The following is a 12,865-nucleotide window of genomic DNA, read 5'->3' as shown; positions in this document are numbered from 1 at the left end:
CAGAGAAAAGAGTTTATACCCGGGGATATATCGTTGCAAAATTTAACCGAATCTGTTTATTAAGACCCACCCACTGAACACCTCTTGACAGTTTGTCGGGACTTTACTCTACTGCTTATACCAGAGTTATCCCCCTTTCCGAACTCTTTTAAAGAGTTGTCGTTCCTTACACTTGTGATTTATTCATTCCTGGTTAATATAACGGTCATCTTTTGTTCACAAGATAGTTGTATTGTATGATTTTTAAGTTAGGTTGTGTATGTGTAAATATCACGTTTCCTATGTACACGTATGTATATTTGGGATGTATCTGGCCAGTGAATTTTGCGATTGCGTGAATAAAAATTGTTGTTTTTTTTTCTTCAAATTTTATTAATAATTGTCATTGCTATTTCTTTATCACCATTTTCAATGATGTTTTAAGTCGTATAAATTTGCATTAGATAATGAAAAGGATTCGGATATATGTTTTAAAATGTACCAGAATTCACATATTTATCACGTTATGAAAGTTATTCCGCGAAGATGACACAAAAATAGCTTACATGTCGAACATGTACAGGTTAAAGGGATTTGGTCAGTATATTTAATTTATTTTTTCGTCTTTAAATTTGGACAGAAATCGTAATGTGATTGTAATGATAAATGTTTAAATGACAGTCTTTGTTTGAAAAATAACAGAAAAATAGAAAAGTATGATTTACAATTTCGGTTGCAATTGAAACTTTCAATATTGAATGCATGACTATATTACATTTTATTTTCATTTTAATGGTAATTGTTTGTATAATACATTTATTTGTGCCGTTATGGACAAGATTTGGCTGAAGAGAAAGTCTTTACTCCGAGTTATGTCTTTGATTATAACACGATTTGGTATCTAAAATAATAACAGATTTCCTTTAATGACAAGCTTTCGCTTGTCAAAGTTGGGAAATTATTTTCACAATCAAGACATGTATCTGAGTTGCGTTATTAAACGAATTTAGAAATATATCTTCTCGTCCAGGGACTACATAACTATATCTGTCTCGTCCAACGGCAGGACTTTCCCAGTGTGCATTGCGGCTATCTGAATGACCGAAGCGTTTTTACTATGATCACTCTCTTTTACTTACTTTAAACATATTTTATTTCAATTAAGGAAAAGGGATTAGGCACAAGTTATTGCAACTTACTAAGGCCTTCTCCCATTACACATATAAACACATGTATATTACATATAGAAATAGGCATAAAGTTTGAATGACTATGAAAATTTAATACAAACACAATAGTTCACAAGAACTTTATAAATATTTTAAAATCTGTTGCTGGATTTTATGAATAAATGCACAAGTCTAAAAATACGACAATTTAGATCTACGGAAAATTGAGTATTACCATACAATAGAAGTTTTAAACTAGGTTCTGTTCCAAAGGCATTTATATGTTGTAGCATAATACGTCTTTCCTGAGCATAAAGGCGACATTCAAATAAAAAGTGAAAGGCATTCTCACATGGATATCCACATGAGCAAGCTGGATCATCAACAAGATTTACACGATACAAATCGTACTTAAGTGGACTACACTGGTGTCTTAGTCTGGTGTGCATAATATTGAATTTTCTTTCACCCAAACCGAAATAGATAGGTGGGGATGGTTGCACGTTTAAAGCCAAAGATCACTCTCTACGTCGGTGCATTCGAAACACACTGTTTCGCCATGTTCCGAACGGTCGTCATATTTTACGTAAGAAAAAAAACTCAGCCCTCGCTAGAATTAGACAAACCAGCTAACTATCATAATCGATGATAATTTGTATTATTGTTATTCCGGAGAACTCTTTATCCATATGGACTCTCCGGATCACGATAGTATAATTAGCGAGGTCTGAAAAAGATATGAACGAAAAGCAATATTTTAGTGATAAAAATAAACGAAAGAAACAGAATATCAATATATTAATTTAGTGTGTTTTATTTTCTGCATAAATGCATGTTTTCTGTAATACATGAATATTTGTAGGATCTACGTGACTGTTAGTTATTGTTTAAAGTTTATATCAGTTGATTATGTTTTCATGCATATTTCAATATACGCCATTTGATTGTGATTTTCAAAACCCCGTAAGACTTACTTTCTATAAAGAATTATTTTCTGTCGTGTTTTGTAAATATTTACAAATATCGCTGTAAATATCATCCAACATGTAAATCAATAAAGTATAACACCTACAATATGTATTGTTTGTTTTATTTGTCGTTCATGTGCACGTCCATCAGTTTGTAAACATTCGCTATTTTCTGTGACGTTCTGTCTGGAAGGATATATAATATGCAAGTCTGACCAGGAAAACAAAATGGTCGACAGGCGGCCATCTTGGATTATGACACTTGATAATTTTTATCGCTGTTTTATGAGCAGTTCTGGAAGGATATTTCTAAAACGTAATACATGCATTGCATGTCTTATGTTGTGTCTATTCTGTTTCAAGAATGACTGGGAGAAATTGTTTAAACGCGTCCATCATGGATCTTGACAGATGAAGTTTGTAAGCGCAGTCACTGTTTCTTGAGAACTTTGTTTGTTTGTTTCGGCTACACAATGGGTAAGGTACAATAAAGAAACTTATATAGATTTTTGTGTCACTGGCCAGTTTAAATCCAATGAATTCTTTTGTCCAAAGAGAATGAGAGATTTAAGTGTAACATTTCATAGAAATATACATACATGGATGTCGCGCCTTATCAAGACACTATGGACGTTATAATCACAGGGACGTGGCACGATTTCCCATCCCAGTGACACACGGTCCATATAATTAGTATCAATTCAATTCAATTCAATTATTTATTAATCGTAAACTGATACAGTTCATGGATATAAGATTTACATACATTAAATTACAATAAATATTTCCAGGGACAATCATACAAAATCTAAATTTTCTGCTAAATAATTTCCTCGTAATATGTTTGCATGATAAACAAATTTTCCTAAATTACACAATTCTTTTGTATTAACAGATGATAGAAATATAACTAATTTGAAGACGGAGGGATTTATTCGATAATAGGGCTTAATATATTTGATTCTCAGCTCACTGTACAAGGGGCATTTTAAAATGAAGTGATATTCATCCTCGATGTCATTAAGACAAACAGGACAGGTTCTAAGATGCCTAGGTACGTTTCTATGTCTACCTGATTCGATAAGAAGACAATGGGAAGATAAACGTAAACTAACAATATATTTTTAGGTCATCTGACCCGAAGGGTCAGGATGACCTATAGTCATCATATTTCGTCCGTCGTCGTGCGCCGTCCGCTGTGCGCCGTCCGCCGTGCGTAAACTTTTCACATTTCAAACTTCTTCTCAAGTTCCACCAGTGGGATTGAGCTGAAACTTGCCTGAAATGATGCTGGGATGGTCCTGACCAAGTGTTGTTATTTTTCGGGTCAGTCTGAAATCCAAGATGGCCGCCACAACCACCATCTAGAAAACACATTTGAAACTTCTTCTCAAGTTCCGCTCATGCCATTGAGCTGGAAATTGGTGAGGATGTTAAGGAATGAAAGCCAATAAAGTATTGTTATTTTTCGGCTTCGTAAAAACTTCGACATGGCAGCCACGGCAGCCATTTTGTAACATGATTGCGCAATTATGGTTCTTCTGAACAACACCTATTTCAAACGTCTTCTCAAATACCATCAGTGGGATTCAGCTCTAACTTACCAGAAATGATCCTGAGATGGTCCTGGCCAAGTGTTGTTATTTTTAAGGTCGGTCAGAAATCCAAGATGGCCGCCATGGTAGCCTTCTTGAAAAACACATTTTAAATTTCTTCTCCAGTTCCACTGGTGCTATTGAGCTGGAAATTGGTGAGGATGTTAAGGAAGGAGAGGCAACAAAGTGTTGTTATTTTTCGGCCCCGTAAAAACTTTAACATGGCAGCCATGGCGGCTATTTTGTAACATGATTGCGCAATCATGGTTCTTCCTTAACAACACCTATTTAAAACTTCTTCTCAAATTCCACCAGTGGGATTCTGCTCTTACTTACCAGAAATGATCCTGAGATGGTCCTGGCCAAGTGTTGTTATTTATCGGGTCAGTCCGAAATCCAAGATGGCCGCCATGGCAGCCATCTTGAAAAACACATTTTAAACTTCTTCTCCAGTTCCAGCGGTGCCATTGAGCTGGAAATTGGTGAGGATGTTAAGGAAGGAGAGGCAACAAAGTGTTGTTATTTTTCGGCCCCGTAAAAACTTTGACATGGCAGCCACGGTGGCCATTTTGTTACATGATTGCGCAATCATGGTTCTTCTGAACAACACCTATTTAAAACTTCTTCTCAAATTCCATCAGTGGGATTCAGCTCTAACTTACCAGAAATGATCCTAAGATGGTCCTGACAAAGTGTTGTTATTTTTCAGGTCGGTCATAAATCCAAGATGGCCGCCATGGCAGCCATCTTGAAAAACACATTTTAGACTTCTTCTCCAGTTCCACTGGTGCCATTGAGCTGGAAATTGGTGAGGATGTTAAGGAAGGAGAGGCAACAAAGTGTTGTTATTTTTCGGCCCCGTAAAAACTTTGCCACGGTGGCTATTTTGTAACATGATTGCGCAATCATGGTTCTTCCTTAACAACACCTATTTAAAACTTCTTCTCAAATTCCATCAGTGGGATTTAACTCTAACTTACCAGAAATGATTTTGAGATGGTCTTGACCAAGTGTTGTTATTTTTCAGGTCGGTCATAAATCCAAGATGGCCGCCATGGCCAACAGTGCCACTTTACTCGCTACAGAGAATGTATACTACAATAGTATAAGGGTCTTTAATTTTGAGTCAGATGACCGTTAAGGCCCATGGGCCTCTTGTTTTTTGTAATTAGCAGGAATTGGTTTTAAAAGATATGTTTGCAACGTTAAGTGATCTACAACATGCCTGTATAAAACACATTTCGACGATGACATGAAAAATAAATCTCACATTCTTGTTTGAAATTGTCTAACAATCGTTGTTTTACTGTAGCTATGAAATAACTTATATTTGTAACGTGTTGGGAAACCTACATGTTCATCATACCTAGTGAGTACAGCTCGTGATTTACAATTTGGGTTCACCTCACAGTCGTTGTACATATATTCGTAACTTTTAATATACAATTTTTGGTAGAAGTTAATTAACACCAGTATTTGAGTATTTTCAATTTACGAAAGAGGACGAGTGGAAACCTTCCCAATTCAAAGTATACCATAGCATTTGGTGTCGATCGTTTAATTTAAAGTATATCTTTACAAAAATCTAAATGTCCTTTTTCAATATCGGGGGCTGTATGGAATCCCCAAACTTCACTACTATACCCTGCCACACTTCCTACGTATGTGTCCAACAGACTTATAATGTGGAAAAATGTAAAAACATGGAAACACAAGTTTTCTTTAATGCAAATAATACCTTCCTGCATTGTGAAGCTAACTGTTTTTGCGATAGATTAAAATTACCGTTATAGTTTAACAACAAACCAAGATAGCAAATCTATCTACATTTTCAAGTAATGTACCATTAAAATAACATTTTTATCTTGTGATATTCTGCCGGACTTTCGGAAAACCACAACTTTAGTTTTAGCAACATTGACTGTTAGGGGCCACTTTTCTGTATAATCTTTAAGTTTGTCAATCATCGACTGTAAACCACTTATACTTTCAGAAAACAAAACCATGTCATCAGTATACATTAATAAAAATATGGACAATTGTTGTAAGTCAAGGGGCTGTACTCCGGCCCGTAGTATCTACAGTATTATCTATGGGTTGTGAATCCGTGTCCAGTCTCTGTGATTATAACGTCCAGAGTGTCTTGATAAGGCGCGACATCCATGTTAAAGTGACATCAAGGTAAAACTTTTTTTATTGATTGAACGTGTTTTATACACTATAAATAACGTTTCTATACCATCCTAATATTTACACGCGATTTAGTCGGGAAACCCCTCTCAAATATAGCGTTGGTAATATCACGTGGCTTTTTTGAAAACGAGGCAGTCATTTTGTAGACACAACGTAAACACCTGTTTTTTGACTTCGGATTTGTTTTCAGTTGTGGTTGATGATATTTTATAAGTCAGACTCAATTCAGAGTCATGAATATGTGACGTATATTCCAAGCATTGAAGTTGACGGCAAAGCCAAAGAATATGTACATCGGCCAAGAGCCGCGGCTTGTATGTGCTGCTTCCCTACCGACATTCTAGGGATTTCTTTAGTCCATTTGGCCATTTTTTTAAACTAACGTTGTAACCTTTTAACCGCAGATGATTCACGCGGAAAGCCATTTTTGATTACAGGTGTATGGTGTGTTGTGCGCATGCGCTATTATATATGACACGCACACACAAACAAAAAACAACAACAAAAATAAACAACAGAACAAAAAACAAATACAAACCAAGATTAATGATAACCAGAGAGAGATTTCCCTTTTATGATAATTGATTCACATCTTTATGTACGTATTTCAGCGAAATCCAATTGTTTTTGTTCATTAGGCAATATACGTGATACATGTATATGTGTACACATGTATATATGGAATAACAATAATAATGATAAAAAAAAATTACAGTACGAACAAAAAAAAAATTACCTTGATGTCACTTTAATAGCACAGCTGTAATGGAAAATATTTGTTACGTTTACATTGACGGTGAACTGATAAGATAATAGAGGCACTCATGTGCTATCTATATTAAGAACCACATCGCTCATGTCCCAGGATGGCCGGCGGACGTGTGATTTTGTTTCCTATCCTGGTCGGTCTTCACTGTAAGTATATTTACATATACTACATTTTTACATATACAACAAACCTTTTTCTCACTCTCCTGTTCAGGTTATATCTCGTTCTTTTCCGTAATCAAATCTTTGTTTTGAGATATTTTATTCCATCTTGTACGAAGTCCGGGTTTTCCTGTCGTTTAGATAATTTATTCCGTCCCGTACGAAGTTCAAATATACATATTGTATCAACATTGTTTTGTTTACAATTATTACCTGTAACTGGACGAGGTGTATGGTTATCTCTGGGGCAAAATCTGTAACGGTTCCGAAATTTAAGTTTGTTTATTTGTTTTTATTTGTTCGTTCATTGGTGGAGCCGCGATTGTTCCTTCGGTTAGACCGTTGGTGTACGTAATCTCAGGTAAGGACTACCAACAGCGGTCGTGTTTCTCGGGAAGATGAGAAACGGGCGATCTATAAGGTTGACGTGGTTATGTCCTTGCGCAAGACACTTAACGCCAAATGATCTGCATGATGATGGCATGCGCCTGGCCTCTCGTACATTTGTATGTTGTTCGGCGCATGAAGTATTGCCCCGGCCATCAACAGCTAGGGTCATTTTAATTTGGATCATGACACTTGTACTCCACATGTTACTCCAGTATGAATATTCACTGAAGCACCTTCAGCCAGGGTCGCCTTGTAGTAGCTGAATACTTCTTCCATTAATAACATACTAAAGCCTGTCAAATGCTATCAAGTTAATTTGAGGCGAGGTGTCGTTTAAGAGACAACCCGCCCAGATACGAGTATAGATTGATATGTTGTGAGCCTCATATTGAAGGATTTGAATTTTACCGGACATATTGTATTATTTTTCAACACAATCCCCTTCAGTATCTATACACTTTTGCCAGCGGTGTTTAAGTGCCTCAATGCCACTTTTATAGAACTCCTTTTCTTGGCTGTTCAGAAAGCCATCCACTGCATGTATGACGTCATCATCGGACTGCCTATGGGTGCCTGAAATAGCTGTTTTCGGTTTTGAAAATAGAGGAAAGTCTGATGGAGAGCAATCTACGGAAGAGCATTAGGGCCATGAAGCAAAAAAATTAAATTCATTTTTTCATGTTAATAACTCGAAATTTCGACTTACTAACTCGAAATTTCAAGATAATAACTCGAAATTACAAGATAATAACTCGAAATTTCGAGATAATAGCTCGAAATTTCGACTTACTAACTCGAAATTTCGAGATAATAACTCGAAATTTCGACTTACTAACTCGAAATTTCGAGATAGTAACTCGAAATTTCGACTTAATAACTCGAAATTTCGAGATAATAATTTTAGTTATGGAGATTGGTAATGCACTAGATTTAGTGAAAAAACATGTTTCTCTTAATGTCACACTACTGTAAATATCATGTTTTTGTCTGACAAATAGGACATGATATTAAGAGGAATGCACTGTATGTATATGTATATATAGTTGAAAAATGTAAATTCAACAAGACAACTGTTGTGTTTTGTTAACGTTTTCAGGCCTAACGGCCATCTTCAGGCGATTCATTTATTCAACGTCTAGGTTACCACATTATGACGTGTATATACAGGTACATGTGTGACCATCTTTCAACTTTTATGAAGTTTTAAGCAGAATTGTTAAATTCATTTAATCAAAGTCTTCGATAGCATCTGTACTTGTAATTCCGTGATTTGTCAAAGACTGAAAGCATAGATGAAAGGCCCCTCCTTATAGTCATTATTACCTCCACTTTCAATTTACTATAAGCCTTCTTAGTTCTTGGCCCCTTTTAAGTGGCCTCCCACATACATATATATACACAAGAATGGGAAATCAACTTCATCTTCTCTATCAGTTTAGGTCAGGATGATTTATAGCCAATTCGTCTTAATAACCAAAAGTAAAATTAGTTTGCTTTCGTGGGATGCCCCAATAAGTGAATATGATAGATTGTGTTGAATATACTTATGATTAACATAGAAACACAAATGATGAATAAAGTCAATTTTTAAAGTGCCCTGTCAGGGCCTCGAACTCTCGATATATGGCAGCAAATCACCTAGCCAGAAATACCTATGGCCGCAACTCAACTTCCTTGTAGTATGTATTTATATGTTTTATGAACTAATTAAGTAATAGTTTGTTGGTACTGGTACAGAAATTCCGACTTACTAACTCGAAATTTCGAGATAATAACTCGAAATTTCGAGTTATTAACATGAAAAAATGAATTTATTTTTTTTTGCTTCATGGCCCTAATGCTCTTCCGTAGTAATCAGATGAATTAGGCGGATGCTCAATCAATTTAAGCCACAATCGTGAATGGCAGCTATGTCAATGACAGACTTGTGAACAGGAGCATTGTCCTGATGGAATAACACAGCTTTAATGAGCTTTCCGCTGCATCCCAGAAAACCGAGGCCATAATCTTTCCAGCTGATGGAACAGTCCTTGCCTTCTTTGGCGGGGAGGAGCAACTGTCAGAATTATTGGTACTTATCGGTCCGAAAGCTTTTTCATTGCAAGATCCTCGGTCAGAATGAACGTACTCTTTCCTGTAAAATGCCAACTTTACTGGCTATATATCTTTCTGTGACTCATCTGTCAGTCATAACAATATCATGAACTTTATTTACCTTTTCTGGGGTGGGAACATTGACAGGCCTTCTAGTACGAGGTCATCCTCAAGGCTGTGTCGGCCGCGCTTAAATTCATTTTTCACTACAGCATATGAAGGGGCATCTTTCCCTAGTATTGCTACCATATCAGTATGGATATCCTTAGGTGTTAAACCTTTTTTATGCAAATATTGGATCACTGCTCTTTTACCGATAATGTCCATTTTGCAAATGCTGCTTGTCTTGTTTACTTTAGAGTGCTCCACTCGCGTCATTAATGTGCCTTAGCTTGAGCAAATCGCGAACTCTTCGCTGAAACCAACACCCCACAACGATAGATTAGTTATTGCTGAACATGCAAAAATTAATTAAAATTAGATTAGCTATCGATATCTCTCTCCGAGATCGGATCAAAACAGTTCATACTCGTATCTCTCGCCATATTCAGGCTTCGCTCTCCCTCCGAGTGCGTCGCCGCGCCACCTAATGCAAGGGGACGCAAGTCCTGCGCCCTACAAGTCCGTTAACCTTCTCCACGGTGCTTAAGTACCTCCTTCAATACGAGGCTCATAACATATCAACCATCCCTCGTAGGAATCGAATCACACACCTCAGATGTTCAAGTTCCTTAATCAAGATTGTTGTCTTAAATCCAATAATATTTTCTGATGGAATAGTTTATGTTTAAAGGGATTTCCTGAAAGGAACCTTGATTAAACCAGGGCATGTTATGAAAAAAAATCTGCTTCAAGAGATTTCTTATTTTTTTACATTGATATTTTATTAAAATGAAGTATCAATTTTATGTTTTGAATTCGTAGATTGTTCTTTCGCCCTTGGTAGCGTTTCTAAGACAGAGTTATCGTCCTTTATCACCGGATTATGGAACGACGACACCAATGGCGCCTCTTTCTCTGATGTCACGTACAACCTCCAATCACAGACGTCAACATCAACGACTACGGACCACGCCCATCAGAAGTGAGGAAACGAGATAGCGGTTAAACGCAAACCATTAAAATACACGGTCTGGAAAGGTTTAAGCATTTTGTAGAGTATCATTTGGGGGAGATTACGGGCTATTCGTGTCATCCAAAAGTGACCTCCTGATAAACATGCTGTTAGGGCAAAAGTCACACCTCGGGGTAAGTCCGTGATTCCAAGCCTTGACGGAATCGGCCGATCGATATGTTGAGATTTGGCCATATTGTTAAGACAGTCTACCCCTTCTTGATTTCGACATAAACGTCTTTGATCTTCAAAAATTTTCTTTCTCTAAATATGAATATTTAAAACTAGTTTTTTTAAAAAATATATTTTAGACAACACGGTTGCGTTGAAGTCCGAATAAAGTCCGAAAAATACATTCATTACAGATTGTTCCAGTATGTTAATGAAAATCATCTCTTCACAAAACCAACATACTCCGCTTTCATTGCCTTGCTCGATAACTTTGACAAGAACACTGCTCACTCGGAGCACACGACCTCGGCGGAAACTGCCGAAATCGACCGTTTCATTACGGCAGTGATGCAAACATCGGTTATGACAGAAACCTACCGATTTCTGCACGAGAAAGGTATGTTTATGTACCATTGTTTTTACGGAGTTATTGCCCCTTCTCACATTTTCGAAGAACATGAAAACGACATATCATGATAACTTAGTATACCAGAATGGTGTTATCCGTAGCTAAACGTGATGAACTGTCAATTTCTTCAATTAAGGGCTTTTTTGGCTCATGCGAGTCCGAGAGGTTGCTGGTCACAGGGGCATGTAACACTGTTTCTCCGGAAGGGTGCTAGTTATACTATAGTACAGTACAGTTGTTGCGGCAGTAGCGGATCACTCTACATACAATCGCTGTACACGAGTTTATCTGTTTTCTTGACAGGTATATACTTTACAAGCCCCATCCTCCAGAAGCATTGTTACATGTCCCTGTGTCGCAGACAGGTCTTTTATAATAACAGTCTAAGGACTCGACGACAGGGGGAGGGGTTATTTTAATAATGTAATATATGTATAACGAAATCTGCTTTTTGTTTTAATGCGAAGGTTACACCACATCAACCACAGACTTCCGTAATATGCTGAAGAGCCTTTGGTTCACTCAGTACTCGAGATCCGGAAATTCCCACGGAAGTAACGGGTTCGAGCACGTGTTCGTCGGAGAGACATCCAGCACAGCTGTTTCCGGTTTCCATAATTGGATTCAATTTTACCTCGAGGAGAAAAGGGGCCATATCAATTACCTTGGATACGTATATACTAAACAGGTATCGCCGTACAGTTTTATCATGGTTTTTTTTTCATTTATTCTCTTTACGTGCCTGGATACTGGATAATCAACATTACAATGCAAAGTATCTGTGTGTGTGTGTGTTTGTGTTGGTGGAGGGGGTTTCATACTGAAAGTAGGTTCTCGGTTGTCTATCCGTGGAACCAGGGGCGCGATGGCCGAGTGGTTAAGGTGTCCCGACACTTTAAAAATTGTCACTTTGTGCCCTCCACCTCTGGGTCGCCACATCGAAACCCACGTGGGGTAGTTGCCAAGAACTAACCGAATATCGGTGTTTTTAGCTCACCGGTTACGAGTAACCGTGAGCTAATGCTGTACCCCCGGCGTCGGCGTCCCACCCCACTTTAAAGTTTTTAGGTAAGTTTTTGGAAAGCTTGTTAGTCCAAAAGTATACACATCACAACCTTCTAATTTGGTTTAGATGTTATGGCAAAGTCATGCAAAAAAAAATGTGATTTTTTTTCGCATCAACTTTTTTGGCACCAAAACCCAATGTAAAGATTTTGAGGTAAGTTTTTGGAAAGCTTGTGAGTCCACACCCTTCTAATTTGGTTTAACATCTATTAGAGGTCTTGGAGCAATATTATGTGACGTACTATTTCAAAATGACGTGCTTATACGTGCGTAATAAATGCCGGTGAGCTTCGCAATCATTGATAGCACTTGTTTTTTTCTCTGTGGTTTTCCTCCACCTCCTAAACCTGGCACGTCTTTACATGACCCTAGTTATTAATAATTTGTTAAACCGTCGACCTGGCCGTGTCACTGTACATGCTATCTTCCGGCCATTTACCATACATACATACATAAATAAATACATGTAGACTGTAACAAATTCCCAAGCCCGTGTTTTATACCTGAGAAATAGTATATATTCGTTTTTTTATCCACAGCCCCGAAAGCTGGGTGTCCATTTTACCTGGTACGACAAAACAAAGCCGTTGACCACCCTTATGGTCGGAACAAGTCCGGAGTTTGACCTCGCCGTTCTGACCACATGTTTTCTCGTCAGGCAGAATATCAACTGTAATTTCGATATGGCGGGCAATCACCTAACGGTCAAATCCTATGACGTCAGCTACGTTCATGGCGACCAAGTCGCTACAGCCTATTTTGATTAAAGGGATGTTATGAGAGAAGAA

The 12,865-nt window shown here is 37.5% G+C and overlaps 1 protein-coding gene across 1 annotated transcript; it reads left to right on the top strand.

Annotated features, from left to right (window-relative positions):
- Positions 1 to 6,684: 6,684 nt before the first annotated feature.
- On the top strand, positions 6,685 to 12,865 carry LOC117316841 (poly(U)-specific endoribonuclease-like). The gene is made up of 5 exons (XM_033871623.1): positions 6,685 to 6,819; positions 10,243 to 10,402; positions 10,798 to 11,000; positions 11,480 to 11,700; positions 12,617 to 12,865. The coding sequence occupies exons 1-5, from the start codon at positions 6,771 to 6,773 to the stop codon at positions 12,842 to 12,844; spliced, it is 861 nt and encodes a 286-aa protein (XP_033727514.1). The 5' UTR covers positions 6,685 to 6,770; the 3' UTR covers positions 12,845 to 12,865.

This window comes from Pecten maximus, chromosome 18 (assembly GCF_902652985.1).
Source record: "Pecten maximus chromosome 18, xPecMax1.1, whole genome shotgun sequence".
NCBI classification, from domain to species: Eukaryota; Metazoa; Mollusca; class Bivalvia; order Pectinida; family Pectinidae; genus Pecten; species Pecten maximus.
Note: the sequence above shows the minus strand (reverse complement) of the source record. Positions and strands in the feature narration are given on the sequence as shown.

What these genes read in the sequence shown, in the direction of transcription:
- LOC117316841 (XM_033871623.1), top strand. Translation starts at nt 6,771, where the DNA reads ATGGCCGGCGGACGTGTGATTTTGTTTCCTATCCTGGTCGGTCTTCAC. An exon ending in ACGGACCACGCCCATCAGAA is followed by an intron (nt 10,403 to 10,797) that starts GTGAGGAAACGA and finishes CATTCATTACAG; the next exon opens with ATTGTTCCAGTATGTTAATG. An exon ending in CCGATTTCTGCACGAGAAAG is followed by an intron (nt 11,001 to 11,479) that starts GTATGTTTATGT and finishes TTTAATGCGAAG; the next exon opens with GTTACACCACATCAACCACA.